The following is a 25,421-nucleotide window of genomic DNA, read 5'->3' as shown; positions in this document are numbered from 1 at the left end:
CAGGGGCTGAGCGCAGACAGCGCGCCTGCGCGGGAACGCCAGCGGCTAGGGCTCATGCGCCGGAGGCTCTGTTACGGAAGAGAGTGGAGGGCGAGGCAGCGAGACGTGGGTACTGCGCATGTTCTGAGCGTGACGTTGGTATTTGAAGTTAGTGGCGAAGCGTAAAGGCGGTAACCGGTTTCTTGAAACCTTCCTCTAGACCAAGGCCTGGGAACCCACGTTTTGAGCCCACTAAGAGGTGTCATGCTGAGTTCTCTACTTTAAGCCGCAGAATCTTGGTTTCGGCGTTTGGGGCAAATTCAGTTCTCGTTCTCGAGCCGGTTATTGTTGAATTCTCGCGAGATCGGCGGGCTGCCCCGAGAGTAGCCCGAGAGCCGGTATCTCCTAGGAGCCGGGTCAGGCCGCCGCCGCCGCTTCAGAGAGGTGCAGTCGCGGCCTCCGCCGGGGGCCCGCTTAACGCCGGCGAACGCCGCCTGGGATCCCGGCAGAGATGGATGAGGATCTGGTGTTGGCACTACGGCTTCAGGAGGAGTGGAACTTGCAGGCGTCGGAGCGCGACCGGGCCCAGGCGCCCCTGTCGCTGGTGGACGCGTCCTGGGAGTTGGTGGACCCAACCCCGGATTTGCAGGCCCTGTTTGTGCAGTTCAACGATCGGTTCTTTTGGGGCCAGCTGGAGGCTGTCGAGGTGAAGTGGAGCATGCGAATGACCCTGTAAGTCTCGAACCCCGCTGGGGAAAAGAGACCGGCCGGCAGCTCTTCTGCAGCCGCCGGCCGCGAACTTCTCTTTCTCCGTCCCCAGTGGTCCCAGGGTCTGTGAAATGCGGGGGGTGGAGGGGAGTGTCGGTGTCGGTCTTGTTTTGGGCCAGCATCTCCTGGTGTATCTCTCCCTTCCCTTCTCTCTCTCTCTCTCGTGCTCAGACAACTTGAGGAAAGCTGTGTGGGCCATCTCGCCAAGAGTTTGATTTTTAAAGGACACAGTGAGGGGCGCCTGGGTGGCTGAGTCAGCTAAGTGTCTGACTCTTGGTTTTGGCTCAGGTCATGATCCCACGGTTGGTGAGTTGCATCCCCCTCCCCCATTGGGCTGACAGTGTGGAGCCTGCTTGGGATTCTCTCTCTTTCCCTCTCTCTGCGCGCACGCGCTGTCCCTCCTCCCGAAATAAATAAACTGAAAAAGCAAATAAAGGACACAGAGAAAAGGATATTCCTTTGTTTTTTGTTGTTTTTGAGAGAGAGTGAGCACGAGCGGAAGGGGGGGGGGGGCAGGGGGAGAGGGAGAGAGAATCCCAAGCAGGGAATCTCCACACTGAGTGTGGAGCCCCAGGTGGGTCTCGAACTCAAGAACCTGAGATCGTGACCGGAGCTGAAAGCGGGAGCCACCCAGGGGTCCCAAAAGGATATTTCTCTGAATCTCCCGTCGCTTGAAAATCAATTAACACATTCCAGATTTGTCTTATGGTAGTGCTTTGGGACCCAGGAGGGAGAAGCGAGTCTGCCCCAAAGAAAGAATGCTGAGGACACAGGGAAGCCTCCCAAGGGTGGGTGTTGTCCTTTTCCATGCTCGTTAAGACACCACCACTTAGTAGTGAGCTCAGGTGTTAGAAGGGGGACAGGGTTGACCGTTTCCATATTGCTGGACCCAAGGGATCTTAGGGGATGCCTCTAAAAGGATCCCTTTCCCACCAAGGAGAGAAGTCCCAATTTGAAATCATCTATTCCTGCACATGAACTGAGCTAACAAGTTTAAGATGGGATTGTGTTCTATGTGCTTGTCTTTGAAGTGCTACACGACAGCCTTAAGTAAGCCAGGTTAAGATAATGATATAAAACTGTGTGTAAAGAACAAATCTCCTTCATAGAGGCTTCTGTTACCGCTTTGGAGACGTGCTCATGGCGATCTGGCTGTAATCACCGCAAACCGATGACAGTTTGTAGGGAGGAGACTGGGCGCAGCAGAAGAGGGTGATCTTCTTTGGGCTCTTGCAGCCTGGCAAGGCCAAGGGACAGTCACTGCCTGGCTGGGGCAAGGGATGTCACTACCATTCACACATCTTTCTCCCTAGGGTGAGATGCAAATATCTCCTGACAAAGAGGGTGTCCTGGTGGGAACTAGTGTGAAGTGATTTACTCTTTCATTTCTATTTCCCTTTTGTGTGTATTTGGTAAATAATGCTTTTGTGGTGGTTGTTTTCCAGGTGTGCTGGGATATGCAGCTATGAAGGGAGGGGCGGAATGTGTTCCATCCGGCTCAGTGAACCTCTTTTAAAGTTGAGACCGAGAAAGGATCTTGTAGAGGTATCCTTTGCATAAACTTGGTTCTTACCTCAGTTATTTAAAAATGCTTATTATTGATTTAGACTGATGTGAATTCACCTATACATGTAAACAAAAAAAAAATTATTTCCTCACAACTTTAATTGCAGGGCCAATAATAATGATTACCTTATATTTTTATGGTTCTTCACAGTTAAAGTTTTTCAGGTATAATACCGGATTTGAGCTTTACAACCACCTTGATTATGTGCAGTGTGTGTTGTCCTCATTTTTATAAATGAAGAAATTTAAGGTTCAGAGAGCATAAGTAAGCTAGTTTAAGTTACATACTAAGAAGCAGAGAAAAGTCAGGACTCATATCTTCCTATTGAGGCACACAAATTTTGACTGTCCTCTGTTCAGCCACAATGACGCTGTCCTCCCAGAACATCTCGCTGAGCTGGTAGAACCAGCCCGCATGAGTGAGGGCACTTGACTAGCAAAATGGAGCCATAGGAGCTCCCGGATTATGGTTAGTTTGAGTTTAGAAGATGTCTGAAATTCCTCAAGATATACCCAGTATGACTTGTCTTGCCCCAATTGTATAACTTGAAACGTAGGCACCAGAGAAGATAGAGTGGTAGAGGCTGGATGGGACGTACATTAAAATATGCTTGGAAATACAAAAGATGCTGTTTTTAAGGATAATAAAAGGTAATGGGTTGCAGAACACTGTGAATATATTTAACACTCTTGAGCTGTACACTTAAAAATAGTTAAGATGTTAAATTTTGTGTTGTGTTTTTTTTTTTTACAATTAAAAAAAAAAAGTAAATGGCTACTAAACGTAAAATGGTACAACAGGAATACTTGATTAATAAAAAAAGAAAGGAGGAATAAAGGAACAAAGCCCTCCAAAAAGAAGGGTAGGTGTGAAGACGATATCAGTAATTATATTAAATGTAAATGGATTAAGCACTGGTTTAAGACATGGAGTGACATACTAGATTAAAAGAGGTGTGCTTAAAGTCACACACACGTTAAATGTGAAAGGTTCGGAAAAAGTATATCATCCAAAACCCTAACAGAAAGCTATTGTAGCAAACTAAAGGTTTTAAGGGAAGAAGTTTTACTAGAAAAAAAGGTTCACGTTTTATAATGGTAAAATAATCTATTAAATAAAAACACATAATGATTCTAACAGTAATAATGTAGCTTTAAACTACATGAAGCATAAATTAGTAGAAGCAAAAAGAGAAATAATTGACCCATAATCATAGTTGCAGACGTTAAACACAACACTCTTGGTAACTCAGTGAATAAGCGGAAAAAAAAAACTGTAGACATAAAACAAAAAAGTTGAACATAATTAACCAAATCAATCTTCTGAGGAGCCCTAATTAGAGTAGTAGTTGCATAATGAATATTTATTGTGTAAATGATTAAGTAAACAGTGTTCTTTTTAAAGGTAATGGGCGATGGGGGCGCCTGGGTGGCTCAGTCGGTTAAGCGTCTGATTGCAGCTCACGTCATGATCTCAGTCTGAGTTCAAGCCCCACTTTGGGCTCTGTGCTGACAGCTCAAAGCCTAGAGCCTGCTTCGGATTCTGTGTCTCCCTCTTTCTGCCCCTCCCCCACTCGCTCTTCTGTCTCTCTGTCTCTCTGTCTCTCTCTCTCTTTCTCTCAAAAGCAAATAAACATTACAAAAAAAAATTTTTTTTAAGTAACGGGCAAGAAGAGAACGGAAAATGTGTGGTAGTGCTGTCAAGTGAGCATTTGCTATTGGCAGAAAGTTACAGTATCAGATCAGTGTAAGAAGGCCCACGGAGGAACAGTGACTCTGGCCTATACATAAAGTAGCGACCCATATTATAATGAATAGGATTCAGGAAAGGAAAGGACTGAGTCTGGTTGAGGACAGAGAAGAAAAGCTTCATACGCGTGTATTTTATTACTACCTAACATCACCACTCCTGCCTCTCACTCTTTATTGAGCACGTATTATATGCCAGATTTTGGACTAGTGTTCATCTAGTTAATAGCTAATCCGGTGTGTGCTTTTCCCGTAGCCCCGCAAGATTAGGATATCCCCATTTTAGCGACGAGCAGCAAGTTGTAACTTGTCCAAGGTCTTGTGCATAATAAGTGACAAACCCTTGTGGTAGGCTCTAGTTTCCCTGGCCCTAAAGCTCTTGTCCTGTCCCCTCATCACTACCGCTGTGTAATTGCTACTGCTGCAAATGAAAACGTGGAGCTGAGCCTCCTAGGACAGATCGGATTCTGACAAGTAGAGATGGTACAGGAAAACTACTCTTGGCAGAAGGAATAGGATGCTGTGAGCAAAATTGAGGCGTGAATCTCAGGGCATATGGAGGACTAGAAGTAGTTGCTTTTGGCCAGGTAGAGAACCCAGTGGTGGGAAATAGAGGTGTTTTGGGACCGTGTTGAGTATGAACCTTGAATCTAGCCTAAACGTGGAAAATAGAAAATACATAAAAATAGAAACGTTCAGTGTGGTGCCGTGTGCCACTTTCAGGATGTTTCCGTTGAACCCCAAATTAGGGATCTAAATTTATTCCTCCTTTGTAAGAATAGTTACTGATCACGACTTTAGAATGTTGGACAAAATTGAAATGTAGAATGCCCTTTGAATTTGAGTCCTAGTAGAGTGGCATTTACTTGAAAAAATTAAGTTCATTTTCAGAGATATAGAGTCGATCATTGTAAAAGGGGTGTTTTCACAATGACCAAGTTACAGTGCTTGACACACCCGTTTTTCTGTTCAGCATAATTTGATAAGCCTACAATTCATTAATGGCAATCTGGTTCTTCTGGCAGGAATTCTTTTTATAAAAATTATGAACAAGGTTTGTTCTTGAAGACCTGTATGACTTTCACTTTTTAAAAAACGTCTTCATATTTGTTAGGACCAATTATGAAACAGCAGCTTTAAATACTTTTAATTCTGCACCTATACATCTGCATTCGTGGTGTGGGAATGAGCAGGAGCGTGGTGATGGTGTTGTTTTAAGTCCGAGATTTTTGGAATTTCTCTAAGTACAAACTCAGACGAAATCTGGGCCAGTCACAGGATTTACTTTCAGATGCTATTCACCAGAGCAGTAGGTTTTAGTGTTTGTTTGTGTGTTTTAAAATTTTACATATTCAGAAATCCCCAAACTATGGAAAGCTGTACACAGAGAAATGTCCCACCCCATCCCTGTATCCAGAACTCCCCAATTACTGTATGATACTCTTGCCATTAGTTTCTTTTTTCTTTTATTGTTGTTTTGCAAATATTTATGTCCATTCTTATTCCCTCTCCTGATCACATAACATACTTCTTACACGATATATTGTGTACTGTCTTCTGCCTTTCGCCTTTTTCATTAAAACCATGTACTCTGGGGGCGCCTGGGTGGCTCAGGCGGTTAAGCGGCCGACTTCGGCTCAGGTCATGATCTCACACTCCGTGAGTTCGAGCCCCGTGTCGGGCTCTGTGCTGACAGCTCAGAGCCTGGAGCTTGTTTCAGATTCTGTGCCTCCTTTTTCTCTGATCCTCCCCTGTTCATGCTCTGTCTCTCTCTGTCTCAAAAATAAATAAACGTTAAAAAAATAATAAAATAAAATAAAAATAAAACCATGTACTCTGTAGGTTCCTCCAAATGATTTCAGAGATCTTTTTCATTTTTTTTTTTTTAACTCTGTATAGAATTTTGTAAGGATTTTCCATAGTTCATTCGACCAGGTCTCTATTGCTAGACACTTACTTGCATTGTTTTGCTACCATAAACAATGCCACAATGAAAATACCTTGCACTTATGACCTTTCCTATTAGCCTAGGTATTGCTGGGTCAAGGGATAAATGCTTTTGTCATTTTGTGAGATTTTACCAAATTCTCTTCTGTGGGGGTTTATAAAACATTTTGCACCTCCTGCCAGAGACAGCTGGGAACGTTTGCTTCCCTTAGCTTTACTAATGGGGTCAAACTTCGGGAATTTACTCCTCTAGATAAGCGAGAGGTAGCATGAATTTGTAATTATTTTTATAAATGAAGTCGAACATTTCTTTTCATGTTTATGGGTCATTTACGTTTTTCTGTGAGCCATCTATAACCTTTAGCCACTTAAAAATTGGATTTTAGGTCATTTTCCTGTTGACTTCAGTCGGTCTTATGTTTGAAGAATTAGTAGCCCGTGAGAGGCATTGCACGTTGTTCTGAATTTGTCTTTTCACTCAATGCCGCTTTCTCCCCCATGCGGAATTTTAAAGTTCTTATGTAGTTGAGCTCATTGATCTTTCCTTTTAGATTCTGAGTAAGAATTAAAAGGGCTTTCCTGTGACAGGAGTCCTTGACCTGGGATCTGCAGAACTTCAGATATCATGCGCTGAGTTTTGTGAATGTATGTGTACGTAATTTTTCTAGCAAAATGGTTCATGACTTAACAGTTTCTGAAAGGAGCCTGTGATCCAAGGGAAGTTAGGTCCCCAGGTAGAGAAGGAAAATGCATTTCTCTCTTCAAAAGCGCCCTAACAAATGCATTTGTATGTTTCTGTTTCAGACCCTCTTGCATGAAATGATCCACGCCTATCTATTTGTCACTAATAACGATAAAGACCGGGAAGGGCACGGCCCAGAGTTCTGCAAACATATGCATCGCATCAATCGCCTGACCGGAGCCAACATAACGGTGTGTAAAGCCGCGCGCGTTTATGATTTTTAGTCGTTAGTTACTCTGTACTTCCTGGGGCTTCACTAAAAATAGACAACAGGGTGGAAACGAATACCGACTTTGAGGATTTTCCACGGTGGGTGGTAAGACAGGCCGAGAGAAGCTGACTGGCTTGTTTGGGCCTCACAGTAGCGCCCTTGCTGTCGCCTCGAGGCACATCTGGTGTGACATGTTGTGCGTGGTTACCGCAGGCCCGAGGTACCTCTGGGTTATGACATTTGTCTCTTTGTTAATTTAGTTTTCCGGATTACGGCCTCCTCCTCCGATCGTTCCTGTGCTCTGTCGTTTCATGTGTCGTTACACTCACTGAAAGTCTTCCTTGATTCCTCTTTCTGCATAATATTGTAGGAAGCGGAGCCTGAGGTCAAAAAAGCGTGAGGAGTCCTGACTGCTTGGGTTGAGATGCTGGCTCTGTGGATGGTTAACTGTGGGGCCTCTTCCCTAACTTCTCTGCACCCCCGCGTACTCCTGGGCAGCACGAACTCATCTGCGGGTCCTTGGGGGGGATCAGAGGAGAAAATACAAAACGTCGTAGCCTGGTTTGAGCACAAGTTAAATACCAGTTGTTTTTATTACTGATGCATTTTATCAAGTGACCGTGATGTCTTTTTAGTTTTTTTTTTTTTTTAATTATTTTGAATGTTTATTTATTTTAGAGAGAGAGAGAGCACAAGCAGGGGTGGGGGAGAGAGAGAGGGAGACACAGAATTCAAAGCAGGCTCCGGGCTCTGAGCTGTCAGCACAGAGCCCGACATGGGGCTCGAACCCACGAACCGTGAGATCGTGACTTGAGCCGAAGTCAGACACTTAGCCGACTGAGCCACCCAGACGCCCCCGTACTGTTTTGTTTCGAAGTGAACTTTCCACCCCCTGTGCCTCTCCTCCTACATCCTCTTCCTAAAATAGGCCATTTCCTCTGTTTTCTGTCAAATGCACTTCATCTTTGCAGCGGGCTAGACCTTCTCCCTCCTTTGAATGTCCTCAGCAGCTCTTGTACCTTTTATAATATTTTATTCTGCTCTCAAACCTCTGACACCGGGTAGCTCTTGTTTCTCCATAGACCTCTGTATAAGGTGTGTAATGCAGTGCCCCGACGGGGCCTTAACAAATACCGAATTGGACTGAACCAAATAGAATCTTAGTTCCTACAAAGATTAAATTCTTTGGTGTGTTTGGTTATTTCCTGCCTTTAAAGGGCGGTAAAGACCAGTGTGGTGGAAAATGGAAATGTTCACCTTCTGTGTGGTTTTTTTTCCTAGCTATTGGTTTTTTCTCCAGAGCTCTTTTCATTATCGCATAGAGTTCCTTCAACGTCAAGAAAGTAGCTTGCATTAAAAATCAGTCCCATCAAATCCAGATTAGCAGAAGAAGTATGGAGCTGCTAGTACAGTACAAAAGGCTTTTAGTTTCCTCACTGGTGTTTTCACTTTAAGCAAAGTCCTGGTATACTTCCTCTTGTTCACTTGGAAAAAGAGCATCTATTCTTTTATCTCGGCCCTCTGTGTGTTTTCATTTAGGAGGTTTTATCGAGTGGACACCCCTTGCTTTTACAGGTTACATCCTGTTATAACAAACTCCACAGGGCATCCAGTTTCACAATTTTATTTTAGTGACTACGTCGTTAAAGAAGTCACATCCCCATGCTGGAGGAGGAGTTACAGGACTTGGAAGCAAAACAGATCCCACTCCCTGATCTTTTTGGCCAAGAAATGAAGCGAAGAAGCGGCCGGGCGTTCTCTTTGCCCCTAAACCTCTGCCCTCCAGTTCCTTCTGTGCCTCATATACTGTGCGTTACTGATATGCTTGCCAAGTGATACGAGATTTTTGCTTAGGATGGAGAAGTGCTATAAAACTAGGTGTAGGGGCGCCTGGGTGGCGCAGTCGGTTGGGCGTCCGACTTCAGCCAGGTCACGATCTCGCAGTCCGTGAGTTCGAGCCCCGCGTCAGGCTCTGGGCTGATGGCTCAGAGCCTGGAGCCTGTTTCCGATTCTGTGTCTCCCTCTCTCTCTCTGCCCCTCCCCCGTTCATGCTCTGTCTCTCTCTGTCCCAAAAATAAATAAACGTTGAAGAGTGAGTCATAAACTGTGAAAAATGTTTAAAAAAAAAAAAAAAACAAAAAAAAACAACTAGGTGTAGAGTTATGGAAGGCTTCACGTTCCCTTAGGGGAATTTATTAGAAAGTTCAGTCTCTGGTTAAGAAAAGTCTCACTGGGGCGCCTGGCTGGCTCAGTCGGTAGAGTATGCCACTCTTGATCCTGAAGTTGTGAGTTCAAGCCCCACGTTGGGTGTGGAGATTACTTAAAAATTAAAATAAAAAAGTCTCATCTACAGATGCTCCTTATCTTGTACAATAGTAACATTCCACTGAGAAGAGAGAAGAAAAAGGTACTCAGGGTTATTTAGGATTACCCGCTTTTATTTTTTATTTATTTTTTTAAAAGACACTTTCCGGGGTTTTGTTGTTGTTTTTAAAAAAAATTTTTTAATGTTTATTTATTTTTGAGAGAGACAGAGTACAAGTGGGGGAGGGCAGAGAGAGAGGGAGACACAGAATCCGAAGCAGGCTCCAGGCTCTGAGCTGTCAGCAGAGCCCGACGTGGGGCTCAAACTCACGAACTCAACCTGAGCCGAATTCAGACACTTAACTGACTGAGCCACCCAGGCGCCCCAGATTATCGGTTTTTAAATGGTGCCCTGCTATCCTCCAGACCCCCAAGGTGGTAGGGCTAACTTTCCTTTCAGACCTCTTTGATCTGTCCTCTGCTTGGGTTCTGAGTAAGGTCCCATCTAGAAGGTGAAACGAAAGGATCCCATGTAAGGATCAAAAAGCACATTCGCAGAGAATTTTATTTGAGTCAAGGAGTGAAGCTTTCCACTCACTCAGGCAGCAAGCAGGTACTCACTGTGCCGGAGCCTAAGTTAGCCACTAGGGGAACAAAGATGAAAACGATCCTGGGGAGCCTTTGCCTTAACCAGATAAAATGCTGCCCCATGAGGCTCGTTACAGAGACCGGAGCAAAGAGCTGCAGGACTGTGGATAGCGGGTGTGGCAGAGGCCGGGACAGCGCAGGGTGCTGGGTGGCAGGGGCTGAGAATTTGCAGCAGGTGGTCCAGGACCCTGTGGTTCTGCCACCTCTGAGGGCAAAGTTGCCACTGAGCAGTGGCAACAGTTCTTCCTTATCATGGCACTATGCACAGTTTTGTCTTTATCCAAATATTTGATCGTTTTACGATTTGGTCTCTAAAACTTCTAGCATGTGATAGAGCTTTTGGCGAGTCAGAAAATATTTTCTTTTGTCTTCCGATCTCGCGGTTTTCTATCTTCACACAGTTCCTGGAGTATGAACTACTGCCATTCCATTAACGTGAAATTTCGAACAGAAGCTAAATCTAGTTGCCACCTTCCCCCGGGTATCCCTGCAGAGAGCTCTCGGAAACTGCAAGGTTGAAACCGAGAAAAGGCTGCCCGTGTATTTTCTGGAAATCGTTAACCTGCCCCTCTAACGCCTACCGCGTTCTGTCCGCGCAGGTGTACCACACGTTCCACGATGAGGTGGATGAGTACCGGCGACACTGGTGGCGCTGTGACGGGCCGTGTCGGCACAGGAAGCCCTACTACGGCTACGTCAAACGCGCCACCAACAGGGCGCCGTCCGCTCACGACTACTGGTGGGCAGAACACCAGCAGAAGTGTGGTGGCACCTACGTGAAGATCAAGGAGCCAGAGAACTATGCCCGGAAAGGCAAGGGGAAGACAAAACTAGGAAGGCAGCCGGCGGCCGAAAAGAAAGGTACTTCTGTCTGTCCTTCCGCCTCTGCCGAGACCACGGCTGATGGCCCAAAATGCCAGCCCCGGCCTGGGGAGGAGCGGTGTTTAGATGAGCTTAAGGATTGTGGCTGGTGTAGATGTTTGCAAGTGTGGACCTCAAAAGATCACGTTTTTTTCTGAAATGGTGGTAGAAAAACGTACGCTGCTCTGTATGGAGGGGAGTTAAGGTAGAAATAGTTTGCACTGGCCATATCAGAGACTAAAAAGTCCCTTTGCCAGTGTGACTCACACTGCTCTGTATGGAGGGGAGCTAAGGGAGAAATGGTTTGCACTGGCCATATTAGAGGCTAAAGTCCCTTTCCCGGTCTGGGCTCACTGAGTCACTGGGAAACAAGGCAAAAAGATTGTCAAAATAAAAACAGGGATTCAAATAACAATGCCCGGAATCAGTCCTGACTCCACCCCTTCCTATCAGTTGGATTCTGTCCGAGTGACTTCTGTGGATGGACGTGTTTTCATTGGGAGAATGGGAAAAGGATATGACATGTAGGTGCTGGTCCTTCATCTGCAAGATTTATCCGTTTCCTATGAAGTTCAGAGTCACTGCCTCTTGAAGAGGGAACCAGGTCGCTGAGTTAATGCTTCTTCCCTTGGCGAGTTGCTGATTGGACGCAGGAGCGGAATAAGCTGCCCTTCCCGAATCCGAAACATTAAGTGAGCGGAGGCGCTAGAGAACGTCCGTGGGGAGATGACGCGTCCTCATTTTGTGCGAGCCGGAGGAAAGCGAAGCATGTGGGAGCAGACTTTTCCCCCTGGGGCGGAACCGCAAGACCGCCATGCGATTTTCAAGGTCCAAGTGCCTTCGCTAGTGGCCCTCGGATGGTAGAACCCCTGATCTAAATAAGAGAGTATGTTGTTTTCTGGCCTTTGCCCCACCAGCGCCCCCTGACCGCTGCAGATCGTCCCCCTCCCGACGAATAGGTAGTTGGTGCGGGGACCGAAGTTACAGAATAAAACCGTATTTCTTCATTTTGAAAAAAAAAAAAACCTGTCCATTAGCTCGACATTTGTTACCGTGTTGATCTCGAGTCAGGAAAACCTCTGCTTTCTTTTGCAGATCAGCCCAACAGAGGTGAGACCCAGCTGTTGATCCCTTTCAGTGGGAAAGGATACGTCCTGGGAGACGCGAGCAATTCGCCTTCGTCCGGGAGATTTGTCGCTTCACACGCCGTCAATAAAACCCAAGATCTTTTAAGTCAAGACCGCTCAGCAACAGCTCTGAGACCTAATTCTAAAATGGAGGTGAACTCTGAACAGAATGGTCCAAGCAAAAAAACCTCTCTTGTCGCCCCTGTTCTTGCTGCCAGTCGCCAAAATGTCGTAAGCAACTACTTTCCTAGAGTGTCAGCTGCCAACCAGAAGGCCTGCAGAAGTGCGAGTGGATCTCCACCAAAAAGCGGGGCAGTCGGCGACCTCCCTAAAAACTCCGTCTCTTCCACGTCTCACAGAAGGGTCCCCTCCTCTAAGATAGCCCCGAGAAATTCTTTAAAAGCCCCAGAATCGACACCTGTGACCGCGGCCCTGGACGGGAGCGGGCCCGAAGAGAGACTGCCAAGTAAACGAGCCAGGCTAGAAGACCAGTCTGTTTCTGACGAGCTTTTTATCAAGAAAGAGCAAGTGCAACGTGGTGGAAGTGATTCTAAGTGGAGTTCACGTCCTCCGGCTGCGGCTCAGAGCTCCAGCCCTTCAGCCAGTCAGAGCAGAGCGGTCAGTTGTCCTGTTTGTTGGAACGAAGTCCTAGAGTCGCAAATTAACGAGCACTTGGACCGGTGCCTTGAAGGCGCTAGCGTCGATGGCAAAAGTTGAAAAGGTCTTCGGAAAACAGACGGGTGTCACACGCCACCTGTATTACCTCACTAGTCTAGTGTCAGGCCCTCAGGAAGTTCTGGTACATACTCCGATTTGTCGGTTAGAATCTAGTTCTATTTTATATATACACATGAGATTATAATGAAAAATATTTTATGTTTTAAGGTGCTACCGTTCACTCCTGCCTTGTGTATACTGTAGCCCAGAGTTTACTCTGCATGTATACACGTAGAATTTTTAGATATTCGTGTTCTTGCGGTTAATCTTTTTATTTATACACCTTCCTCAGAATACTCCGTGAGGAATCCTGTCCGGTGTTTGGTTCACTGAGTATTTCTTCAGTTACATTAAAACTCAGTCCTAGAACTGATGTTAATTTCATGATGTCAGACATACTGACCAAAAAACACAATCTGGGGTACACAGCATATTAGTTGTTTCAGGGTACTCAGAGGCTTGTTTTGTTTGTTTTTGTTTTTTTTCAATCTTCACAGGAAGTAAATTTTCTCCGTTTTAAAGAATTTTACTTCTGTCATCACTGAAAGGTGGCAGCAGATTTTAGGTTCAAGTACATAAGGAGTACAGTAAAATAAACCTCTTTTAGAATGTTGCCAGTAACAAATAGCTACTGCAGTTTCGTAGGCCAGGGTTGAGCGGTTTTCTCAACGCGTCGCCGAGTGAGTGGATCCGGCGCTACCCACCTGGAACGTACAACGTCACAGAGCTGCCTCGGTGGTGTTCACGGTAGCGCGTTCTCTGGAAACAGTATTATGAGCCGTAAGCCAAAGTTGTAATCGTTCTAATAAAAAGGAATACCATTTGTGCATTTTGAAAAGTAGAATTCTTTTCGGAAATACTCCTTTCCGCCTCTGGCAAAGAGACGAAGATACTTTCGTCTGCCGACTTTCTGTCTCTGGCGACGCCTCTAGCACGTTGGTTGGCATGTTCCTGAGAGTTTAGTTCATGGGTTCTCCCTTTTCTCGACTTTGTTGCAACACGACCTGTGTGTTCCTAAGGGGCCAGATCCCCAGTGTACAGCGGGGTGAGCTTCCCCGGGGGGGCCCCTGGGCGCCTGCTGCCCAGATCAAGTTAGAGAACGCTGTGGTTCCCACAGGAGGTGTTCTCAAGGGTGCCCACTCCTGAAGTCCGAACCCACAACCTCCAAAGGTAACACGGTTTTCATCTCCGTCACCGCAGATGGGTGGGTGAGCTTGTTTTTGAACTTCATAAAGGTACTCTCCTCGCTGCTGCTGCTGGTGTAGATGTCTAAGTTCATTGTTTCATTGCTCTGCGGCGTTTGTATGAATATGCCAGCGTTCATTCATGCATTCCGCTGCTGCTGGGCGTGGGAGTTCTTTCCGATCTGGGGCTGCCTATCAGGAATAATGCTGCTGAGAACGTGCTTCCTCATTTCTGTTGGGCGTATACCCAGGATTGGAACTGCAGGGTAGATGTACGTCTCGCTTTACAAAATGCTGCCAGGGGACCCTCAGGCCAGCAGTATGGAAGCGTTTCAGGTATCCATCTGTCTTAACTATTATCTATTACCATCTATTATCTATTAATAGCTAATACCTTAACTATTATCTATTATTCCTTTTCATTTTAGCTTGTCTGGTGAAATGTTGACAAGTTTTGATATTTCTTAAGTATGAAGTTAAAAAATAGTACTTGATATTTACAGATAAAGGACTTCAAATATGTGTATTATGTTGCGTATATGCCGTTCTATGCTTGCGTAGAGGATCATTTTCTCTTCATTTGGCAAATTATGTGCAGGTAAGCATTTTTTTTGACTCAAAACCGTACAAGATTCTGGGGCAACGAAGTAAAATGCCCATGTCCGTAAGTTTTACAGCTTGGTTGGGGAGTGAGACAAGAGCGGATTAATTTGAACACAGAAAGTGCTCTGCTGGGTGCTGTGGGGACGTCAGGACTTCGGGGATGTTTCCTGGATGAGACCACATCCAAGCTGGGTCTTCTAGGGTGAGTCAAGCTAGCCGGGTAAGGAAGGGTGGAAAGGGCCGAGCAGAGCGAAGGGGCACCAGAAAGGCGGTGGAGACAGACCACCACACTGTTCTGGCAGAAGTAAGCTGTTCCGAATGAACAGAGTAAGATGTGAGGGGTAAAACGGAAGAAGGACAGCAGACAGACCTAGCTGAATAGAGTTTCGGGGTGGAGACCCTGTCTGTCACTTTCTCCACTTCGTGTGGCCCCTGAGAGTACACATCTTTTGATTCAGGTGGGGGTGGGGAGGGGGGGAGTTGGAAAGATTTGTAAGCCAGAGAGTCAAGGACGTTTGAGAAGCATTCAGATGGATTCTCCGGGGGCAACATCAATGGGCAGAGGAAGGGCACTGGCCGGGATGAGAGAGGGGTGGGCCGAGAAAGAGCCAGCTGGTAAAATCAAGAGGTGGTCAGGTTTAAGGGATGATGGAAGACTGTTGGCTGGCAAGAAAAGGGAAGTTAATTTTAAATTTGGAAATTAAATAGCCTTCAATTCGCATTAAAACTCTTGAGAAAAAATGTTACCTTAAGAATTGTTACCCCCAACTCTGAGTCATTTATAACAAAGAAAATTTTGTTGGTTTTGTTTTTTTATCCCTTAAAAAAAGCAAACTTCCTACCCTAATACCAGCTGGAAATTCTGGGTCCACCTTTAAATGCTATCATCATTCTGGGGACGTGGGTTGCAGGTGGGGGGGGGGAGGGGAGTAGACTTTACAAAAACTCTGTGTTTTCTTAGAGCCAGGGCTATTCATTATCTAGCAAACCTGACTTCAAATCTGGAAAGTCCTGTCTTGCGTTTTAGACTATAAATGTGTATCTAAGTGGAAGACACAAGAGCGAGCATCTCATGCTGTCCCATTGTCCTAAAGCACTGAGCTTGTATGTTTTCGGACTTCGTAGGATTTTTAAGTCAATTTCAATGTCAAAGTGGAATCGCTGCTGTATCTTCTTACAGACTTGCTACCTCCCTGGGATCCTGCACCCGGGGCATGTGCAGGACCTCCTCTCATTGGGTTGTTTGGAGAAAAAGGCTGAGCTCTCTGTAGTTTAATTCCTACTGAAGAGCAAGGGTTTCCTGTTATTCTTTGTCTTGGTTTTTTAGCAATTTGTTGTAGTTGTTGTTGACTAGTGAAGTGAAACTCTAATGTGACAATTATCATTACGGGTTAAATTGCCCAGGGAGTTAAAGTTAACAGAAAAGGACGTCACGTAATTAGCTTTTCTGACATTCCCCCAGAATGTTGTTACATATCATACTTCATCATCACCTGTCTTTTGAAATGAAGAGCAAAAGACTTGCTCTTCTTAAATGACTCTGGAACCACATCATCAAGGCTCACAGTGTTGTATACTGTAGTACAGAAACCAGCTGCCGTTGGCTTGTTTCTGTGCTGGAATTACCAAATTTACCCTCTCGTTTATTGAACACCAGGGGCGCTCCTGGGAAGTTCAGTATCTGAAAAACTGAAGGTGAAGCCAAAGGAAACGGAGGAAACTTGCCAGCAACTGGCATGATAGCTGCCAGTTCTGATTCATAGAAAGGAAAGGACAGGTTATGATCTCAAGTCCTGTGAGAAGGGAACGGCAGGCCAAGAATGTGTGCTTGTTCAAACAAACAAGGGCTGATGCATGAGGCACCCTCACCCCCCCAACCTTGTTTTCAGTTCGCCTTTCACTGGATACACTAACAGAACAGTCTTCTGCCAGAAAGACACCCAGAACCCACATATAGGGCCTAATGGTAATAATTCAGAACAGGAAGCCTTCCAGACAAGGCAAGACCTATATTTTCCTACTATTTCTGAAATTACAGTGCTGTTCCTTTGAGTCTGACATCTAGCACTTTGCTCCGTATCATAGATTAGTCTGGAAGCTTCCTGGGACACAAATAATGTCGCTTGACCCTACATCAGCGGTCCAAAAGAACAAAGAGGAGCCTCTCAGATTCTTGGTGTTAAGTGGTGTTAAGTTAGACATTTCTCAAGTTCGTTTTTATGTGCTTTTTCAATAATCCCTTCATGAACACGGACTCTTTCCGAAGAACCAAAGTTTGTGCATTTTCAAGCTAGAATACTCTTAAGAGATGCAAATCATTCCAGGTTAGCAGCACTGTTTACAAACTAAATATTCCTTACAAACGAAACGTATGAAAATCTGCATTTATACGAAAGAAATGGGGAGGGTATTTGTTTTATTGTTGTTCTTACAAGATTCCTCACAGGATTCTTTTTATGTATTGGTATACATTTAAAATAATCGAGGAGCGCCTGGCTGGCTCAGTCTGTAGAGCTCTTGATCTCAGGGATGAGTCCCATGTTGGGTGGAGACATTACTTAAAATCTTCAAAAAAAAAAAAAATTCAGTATATAAATGTGTGTACCTACACAGGTATAAATGGTTTCCGGGAACTCATTTATGAAGATAGACCCACCCACACTTGTTCAGTTGCATCCTAATGCCAGATATCCAGTTACCTCCATTCGATCTACAAGGGGAGGCTGTGTATCAGTAGCCCGTCCATTCTCGTCACTGTGTGAGCGCACCACGATGCACACACTTGTGTGCACCCGTTCTGCTTCCTCTGTGTAACTTCTGCTGTGTACCCTTGCCTGCTCTCCTACTTTTCTTCACTGCCCTTCCCTGAATCTGTTCTCCCTTGTTCACCTTTTAATCATGAGATGATTTTGTCTTTTTCATTTTTTTACAGGTTGTTGAAGGTTTTCTTTGTTTCATTTCTGTGCCGACATTTTGAATGTTCAAGTTCCGGCGTGAAGTTTAATTTCTGCAAAGTCCTGGGTAAGGATATTTGACTCAGCCTGGCTCTTGTGGTTTTCTCTGCCTTCTGGTTGAGGGGAGGCTTTTCATCAGCTGGAATTGACTCTCATTTTGTCTTCTTCCTATGGCAGTGTGTATAAATGTTGTCTTCCTTTTTCTGCTCATTTTGAAAGGCATTCTTTCTCTTGACTTGCAGAAAATTGGCTCTATCTAGGCAGACATGAGGGGTTTGTGCGGCTTACTGGGTATGATTCCAGAATGTTCTGTTGGTACCGTGATATGCAGTATTCCTCAGAGGGAACACTTTGCTATTTGAGCTGGGAGGGTGGTTCTCTTCTGATTCTGTGATTTCCCCCTGCCCATACCCCCCCTACCCCTCCCCCCGCTTCCTTCTTGCACTTTACCATCCAGCCCCTCCTCCAACAAACAATACTTTCCCCAAACAGCCACCTGCAATCTCATGAACTTTCAAACTTCTTGATGACCCAGTGGCCAGTGCTCTGGTGAACTGGTGTCACATTTAGCAGTACAGAGATCCTCCCCAACTTACAGTGGAACAAACCCATCATAAGCTGAAGATGCATTTAATACACCTAACCTACCCCACATCCTAGCTCAGCCCAGCCTTCCTTAGACGGGCTCAGGACAATTATGTTAGCCTGTGGTTGGGCAGAGTCCTCTAACACACAGCCTATTTAATTTAATTTTTAAATTTATTTATTTTTGAGGCAGAGAGAGAGCAGAGAAGGGGCAGAGAGAGAGGGACAGAGAGAATCCCAAGCAGGCTGTGTACCATCAGCGCAGAGCCCAATTTGGGGCTCGAACTCATAAACCATGAGATCACAGCCTGAGCCAAAGTCAGATGCTTAGCTGACTGAGCCACCCAAGCACCCCATAGCCTATTTTATAATAAAAGTGTTGACTGTTTCATGTAATCAGCTGAATGCTGTGCTGAACAGATGGCTGTGTGGGTGCAGAATGGTATGAAGTGTGTTGTCGACCCTTGTGATTGCATGGCTGCCCGGGAGCTGAAGCCGCTGCCGTCATCTGGCATCATGAGAGAGTATGTACCTCGTATTGCTGGCCTGGGAAAAGATCCAAATTCAGAATTCGAAGTACAGTTTCTACTGAATGTGCATTGTTTTTGCACCCCTGTAAAGTCAAAAAATCATTTAAGTTGAACCATCATCAGCCGGGACTGTATTTCCATCACTCGTGGTGGGGTCCCTGCCTTTCCCCCCCGTGTACTGCCACCACTCGGCCCCTCTTGCCCTCGTCCCCTTATCATACAGTTTCCACCTGACTTTGCCTTCACATGGGTCCTGATGCTGGCCTCGGATGCTTATTTCTCTGCTTTCCTGAAAGCTGAACTTCTGTCTGTGTCTCCCACTTACACTGCAGGTATGCGTTATAGGGAACTTACTTGGTTCTCCTTGTCTGTATGGTCTTGGGAAGATTATGAAAGAGATTCAGATTTAGGCAGCTGCCAGTATTTCTTGGAAAACCAGAAGCCCAGCTACCTCCCCTTAAATATGAACGCACAAGAATTATGACATCTGAGCAAAACTTACAACGTGAAAGAGAAAAATTAAACACAAAGTAAGGTTAAATACTGTATCTATTAAATAGAACAGGTTATTGTATCCTACACACACACACACACACACACACACACACACACACACACACTGAGGAGAAAAGAGAGCTCTTGGAAATTAACACCAAACCCTCACTTGGCGTAACTGGAAAAGAGATGTAAAACAAGTAAAGGACAAAGACACACGGTAACTAAGAGCAATATGCACAAACCAGTCGATGCACTGTCTGGACAACAGAAGTTCCAGAAAGAGCAAGACAACGGAGAGGAGAAATAATCTCATAGTTTAAGAAAACATCCTCAAATGTGGGGCGTGAAGGTACAGTCTGCGTGCCTGCTACACTGGCTGAGAAAGAGGATCGTGCTAAAGCATGCTGTAACACTACAGAGACCCGGGGGCGAAGAATCATTCCAGGAGCTTCCACAGAGGACAAGCAGGCTACATATAAAGAGTGAGGAGTAGGAACGGCCTCGGATTTCTCTGCAACCACACTGGAACCTAAAACCAGTGAGGCAATGCCTTCAAAACGCTGAAGGAAAATGATTTCCCAACTTGAACGCTAAGCTGCGTTCTAGTTACCAACGAAGCGTGAGGGCAAAATAAAGACACTGGTCTTGGGAAATCTACCACCCACATACTCTTTTTCCCAGGAAGACATGTGAAGGACATGCTCCACCAGACCGAGGAAATCAGCCGAGAAAGGGGAAGATAAGGGATCCAGGAAACAGGAGACCCAACAGAGAGTGGTGGAGGGGGTCTCCAGAACAATGGGCAAAGGAGACCTCAGGAAGACGGCTGTCCACCAGGCAGAGAGGACAGCCGCTCTGGACTGCTGCAGGCTAGAAGCCACAGGAAAAGTATGAAAAATCAGGACATCAGGATAAAAGCAAAAACCGTGGAAGAAAAGTCGTCACAATTTCCTCCGTGTAAACCATGCTCTGAGTATCACCAGTAGTCTTGACTATCAACCTGATCTAGGTTACAACAGAATTACAAAAGGAAGATGGGGGGATATGGAGGCGTGCTGTACATGTTTGGCGGGGATGGTGAGGGAGGCCGGACAGGAACCTCCATTTTTATCTTTCATGTGGGAAACCGGTCAGTACATAAGGTCTCACACTGAAGATCCAACATGGAGCAATGGGATTATGTTACTTAGACCTCTTCTGGCCACTAATTAAACCCAAAGAGTCATGTAAGAGTTAAATTCTCAGATGAAGAACAGGAGGGGCTGTTTTCCTTAAAAACCCTTACAGAACAAGTTGACTTGGCTACATGTACATGTATAGCTTTGACTATGAAAACAGGGGCGCCTGGACAGCTCAGTCAGTACAGCATGTCACTTTTGATCTTGGGGTTGGGAGTTTGAGCCCCACGCTGGGTGCAGAGATTACTTAAAAAAGAATTTTTAAAAAGTTACACAAGGAAAGGAAAGCCGATGCTCACTACCGCTTACTAGCTCCGTGACTGTGAGCCAATCACTGCACTATCCTGTTGCAATTCTAAACGGAGATGAGGTTTGCTCGGCCTACTCTGCTGGTTCTGAGGGAAAAAAATGTAGAGGGATTTTATAGAACTTGATAATAACAGTAATTAACTTTGGCAGGACAGGTCCTAATCCCAATGAAAAGACCTGATCCAGTAACGCCCTATCTAATAAACTTTACACCTTATTCAGAGTTAAATCACCCGTTCGATAGAAGGCGCTTTGGCTGCTGGCAGCTGTTAGGGCTCCACCTGTCTTGGGAAGTGGTTTCTTCTTGTTTTCTCCTTACAAAACTTTTTCCAGCTCGTGAGGCCAGGCCCTTCACGAACATCACTGGTCCAATGGTTTACCCTTGGGCACTTGCCCTATTTCAAGTGAAATTTACTTGCTGGTGGATCAGGAAAAGAATATGCATTAAAACCAACAGCAGAATTTGGGGAACATATTCCTGACTTCAGATGTGGTAGTGGAGACTGGGCATTTACTCCTGAGTGGTTATAAACTAACAGAGAAACTCCAGTCTACAAGTCCATTATTAAATGTACGGTACAAATACTGACCATCGGAGTCTACAGCCATGGCGGAGCACTCCATCCTTGGGCCATGTGCACCTTGGGAAATAATCTGTACTTCATTAGGTCTCACACAGCTCTGCAGGTCCGGAGCTACTGTGTTTATTTTCAGATGAAGTCCCCAGCGGTCACATAATTAAGTTCCTGGGCCAGAACTGAAGAGAGATTTGTCAGTCCTGTGCTCTTTTCACAACACTACCTAATTTAATTAGTCTTCGTCTCAGACTCATCTGCCCTCTCCTTTCATCCACCCAGCTTTATTTCAGTACAGTTATCCAAATGCCCCAAGAGAGAGGCTGGAAAATAATGAGAACACCACACTAAAAGTTTCTTAGATAAGAGATAATGGAACGTGTCTATTGATCTCACACGACAAGAGCTCTTATATTTTAGTCCATGACCACACAAAGTAAACTTTTGTGCACACATAGATAGGACACCTGTGGCAATTATAGATCTATGCCTGATGCCCCTTCTTGTTTGTTGCAGAGTGGGTGATACAGATATGCTCAGCAGCCCTGGTGTTAGGGTAGTTTTAAAAATTCTGTTGAAAGGGCAAGAATCCAATTGTTGAGAATCCAAACGGAGAGCTCATGGATCCCATGGACAGGCCAATCACCCCCAGGACGTCTCTAGGATTGTTAGACTCCTGTGTTTACTGTTGTCTCTCTTTCCCTCGTCATCATTTATAAAAAGTCATCCCAGACATTCTGGACTGAGCCAGAGATGTGTGATAGAAAAGCACATTATCTGATAGAAGGGCCCATTAAGACTGTCCGTGTAGGATAAAAGATTTAAAAACCGAAAAAAAAAAAAAAAAGACAGCTGGAAATAACAACCATAATTTTTCAAGAACATTTATACATCTTTTTAATTAGATTAGCTTTACAAGCAACTTGAGAGCTCTTTCGTAACGGAACACTGCTTTTCAAATTACATGACTTTCCCGTCTATGTGTATATGAATCCTGAAATTCTTTGCCTGCTGTTGATAAAGGTCTGTGTTTTACAGCCGGTTAATGTATTCAATGAAAAACAGCATTAGAAGCTTTGTCTTTAACTAGGATTAAACATATATAGGCCACAAGTAGTTTTAAATTTTGTTTTAAACAGAGTCCTGTTTGGTGACAAGTTAACGGTCCCGCTAACATGAAACGAACAGGTTTTAAATGGATATTAAAGAAATGGCTCTCCTGGATTCCTTGATCCTTTCACAATGATCTCCAAGGAATTAGATAAAATTTTCCGAAAAGTACAAATGTTAAGACCTGCCTGGAAAGCACAACCCACATAGAGTAGAATCTGACACTTTGCACAACTGCAGAGACACACATGTGAATGACACAGGGGCTCCCACCCTGACAATCACACAACCCCCCCTCCCCCCATCAACAGAACAGTCTCCACTAGACCTAAACATGACAGCGTTTCTGAGTCAAGGCCGAGTGCAGCGTGCCACACGCAGACCAGATGGCAAAGACAGCTTGCTCTCCCAGGTCCGGCTGGCAGAGGCACTTACTAGAGAGATGTTACATTGCATTATCTGGAACAGAGAGAGGAAGTGGAACAAAACTGAAAACGGGCAAGGAAAAACAACCATAAGCTCTAATTTTCTCCTGCAAGTTCTAAGTGAGATCACGATACTGAATATTTAACCCCACCCTAAGTCCACACTGTTGGTCTCACTAGATTTTTTTTTTCATGTTTTACATGAATAGCAATCTTTTAATAAAAATTACTGAGCTTTCCATAGAAAAGGTCTCTAATTGAATACAAACTATACATATACTAAAACTGTCATAAGTTGAAATATACAGAAATATTTCTGTACACACATTTTGGCAAAGATTAAGGACAGAGATAGAAAACTGAAGTGGGCAAGGTCTAGACCCTAATTCACGTTACATACGGATACCACCCTCTGGGCTCTGCTAAAGACTCGCCCAGGAAAATGAAGTCTTATGTATCCATCCCAGTTCATATATCAAAAAACAGAAGTCTGGGAGGCCTTGTGTGATACTGTAATATTCCCTCTTCTTCTGAAAAGTAAAAGAAAAATCATAAAACAGAAAAAATCATCTGGTTTTCCACTTCTTTTGTTTTTTTAAGCTAAACACACACCTTTCAGCACTGACAAGGAGGCGAGTATCACGCCTAGGGAATACCTGCCTCAGCACTGGTCTGCACTGCCTCGGCTCAGCCCTGGCGCTCTGTCCGCCCGCCCCCGCCCCGACGCCATCCAACAGAAGCAAGGTTCTGATCTGCACATCACGTGGGTCACAGGAGGAGGAAAACATAACAGCAAAATTGGAAGTACGACTGACTGGCTGGGAAGGAGAGCTGTTAGGAAGGGGACGTTACCTTCTACATCTACAGAATATACCTGAAAGCGTGAGAAAGCCCTTTATCTCGGGAACTTGATGCGGAAGGCAGATCAAGTTCATTTAGTGCCAGTCACTTTAGTCTTGTAAAAATTCTAACTTAAAAAATAAAGCCTTCTGGGTATTTTTTCTTATAAAATGTGAACTGAAAGTTATTTGTAGTAGTAAATGGTGATGGTTTGTACTGTTATGTTCCATTAACAATGTCAAAAAAACGACAGCAGCAATTTTTAAGAGTTCAAATTAGTGTACAAGACGGGACTACAAAACAATCTGATTTTTTAGTTGGTGAGTAAAGTGCTCCTTTTCTTACGTTAGGTAAAAAGAAGATGAAAGGAATCATCAGTCACTGGCAACAATCATTATGAGAGGTCTTTTAGGGCAAAATTTAATAGTACGAAGAAGTTTACAAAAATAGATCGATGCTATTTGGGGAATAATACTGTAATTTTTTCTCAATTCAGTTTTGATATATTGTACCTGATCATACAAAAATTACTTCAAATTCAAACTTGACTATATAAAAAAGGGAGCGATGAAATGAACTCATCTAGATGGCAGATCTGGCAAAATATTAAGAATGAAAAAATTCTACCGAGGGCACTTATTTCATGTCCAGATGTCAATACCATTGTCAGCTGGTGGCTTATACTCTTCCCATTAGCAATCACAGGTTTGGAGTCGATCATGCAGTACAAAGTCACGCAGTCCAGATCTTCCTTCTGATGCAACACAAAGAAGTTGTTTCTGTTTCCTTATTAAATGCCAACTGGTTGTCTATTTGTCTTTATCCCACTTATTTGTATTCACAAGTTAACAAATCGTGTCAACAATTACTGTAGGTGAAGGGGGGTATTGCTGGATCAAAGGCTCTATAAGACGTCTTTACTGATTGAATCAGAAGGCTTATTGAGTTCAACCCTCACACCTTTTTCGCCTGCAAGGCAAAAAAAAAAAAAAAAAAAAAAAAAAAAACACAACAATTATTACTCATTCATTAAGCACCAGATAGCTTCTGTTACTGCTTCCCACTGAGCTAACAGTGTGCACCATGCCTCAGCTTTGCAAACATACATCCCCTGAAAACGATCACACTCTCACTCTTAAAATCTACCGGCAGCACTGTTGTAACTGATGCATTACTCTGAACGAGTAAACCTTCAAAAGGAAAAGCCATTCTCTACAGCGATCATGATTTTATCTCCTTTTCACTTCAAAAGCAATGTGAATTGCTACAAAATAGCAGTGTGTTGTCACTGAAAGCTCACCACTAGGGTTCTGCCACAAATAAGAACTTAAAAGCACAAACATCCAATTATAGGGTTAAAAAAATTTTTTTTAATGTTTTATTTACCTTTGAGAGAGAGAGAGAGTGTGTGAGCAGGGGAGGGGCAGAGAGAGAGGAGGAGACACAGAATCCGAAGCAGATTCCAGGCTCTGAGGTGTCAGCACAGAGCCTGATACGGGGCTTGACCTCAGAAGTTATGAGATCACGAGCTGAGCCAAACTCAGACACTTAACCAACTGAGCCACCCAGGCGCCCCCAATTTCATAGTTTTATAAAAGGTTGATGTGGGATTATCGACAGCTCATGAAAATACAGCTAATCAGTAATGTGAGCACTGAACAGCCTTTGGAGATGTAGGGTAGGGTTAAAGAAGGAAGTGGTCCATCTGTTAGAAAAGTAAGACCCACTTCTCCTGGGAGAGAGTCCGTGGTAGGGACGGCGGGGGAGGCCAGCACACCGAAGGATCTTCAGATCTGGTGCAAGTGTGTTTGGTCCATGGACACCACTGGCAGATACAGACTTAGCACGCCTCACTTAATGGTTTCAGCATTTCAATTCATCTCCTTTGTATTAATGTTCTTCACAAATTCACATTCAATGTGGAAAACCTGGATTCTTTACGTATTCATTAGAGCACGTACTTTTAAAAAGGAAAGGGTACTGGGGCGCCTGGATGGCTCAGTCGGTTAAG

General features: G+C 44.6%; 2 protein-coding genes across 6 annotated transcripts in view; one reads left to right on the top strand and one right to left on the bottom strand.

Annotated features, from left to right (window-relative positions):
- The first annotated feature begins 59 nt into the window (after positions 1 to 59).
- On the top strand, positions 60 to 23,576 carry SPRTN (SprT-like N-terminal domain). 2 transcript variants are annotated; one of them, XM_045437372.1, is made up of 5 exons: positions 60 to 711; positions 2,193 to 2,292; positions 6,814 to 6,942; positions 10,514 to 10,775; positions 11,871 to 13,448. In XM_045437372.1, exons 1-5 carry the CDS (start codon positions 491 to 493, stop codon positions 12,617 to 12,619), a joined length of 1,461 nt encoding a protein of 486 aa, XP_045293328.1. In that variant the 5' UTR covers positions 60 to 490; the 3' UTR covers positions 12,620 to 13,448. The 2 variants fall into 2 exon arrangements, with proteins under 2 accessions (XP_045293328.1, XP_045293330.1); XM_045437374.1 differs by lacking the exon at positions 11,871 to 13,448 and adding an exon at positions 23,171 to 23,576 and having other exon boundaries at positions 76 to 711.
- EGLN1 (egl-9 family hypoxia inducible factor 1) overlaps positions 21,904 to 25,421 on the bottom strand; it is a 58,466-nt gene continuing 54,948 nt past the window's right edge. For all 4 annotated transcript variants that reach the window (XM_045437371.1, XM_045437369.1, XM_045437370.1 and 1 more), the window contains one exon: positions 21,904 to 24,379. Coding sequence is in view for 3 of the 4 variants with exons in the window: in XM_045437370.1 (XP_045293326.1) it covers positions 24,315 to 24,379 (65 nt within the window). In the remaining variant the exon portion in view is untranslated. The remainder of the gene's footprint in view (positions 24,380 to 25,421) is intronic.

The sequence above is a fragment of the Leopardus geoffroyi genome, chromosome D2 (assembly GCF_018350155.1).
Source record: "Leopardus geoffroyi isolate Oge1 chromosome D2, O.geoffroyi_Oge1_pat1.0, whole genome shotgun sequence".
Lineage (NCBI taxonomy): Eukaryota > Metazoa > Chordata > Mammalia > Carnivora > Felidae > Leopardus > Leopardus geoffroyi.
Note: the sequence above shows the minus strand (reverse complement) of the source record. Positions and strands in the feature narration are given on the sequence as shown.

Bases quoted from the DNA above. Each gene is read 5' to 3' on its own strand.
- SPRTN (XM_045437372.1), top strand. From the start codon at position 491: ATGGATGAGGATCTGGTGTTGGCACTACGGCTTCAGGAGGAGTGGAAC. The intron at 2,293-6,813 runs GTATCCTTTGCA...TTTCTGTTTCAG, and splicing joins CGAGAAAGGATCTTGTAGAG to ACCCTCTTGCATGAAATGAT. The intron at 6,943-10,513 runs GTGTGTAAAGCC...CTGTCCGCGCAG, and splicing joins TGACCGGAGCCAACATAACG to GTGTACCACACGTTCCACGA.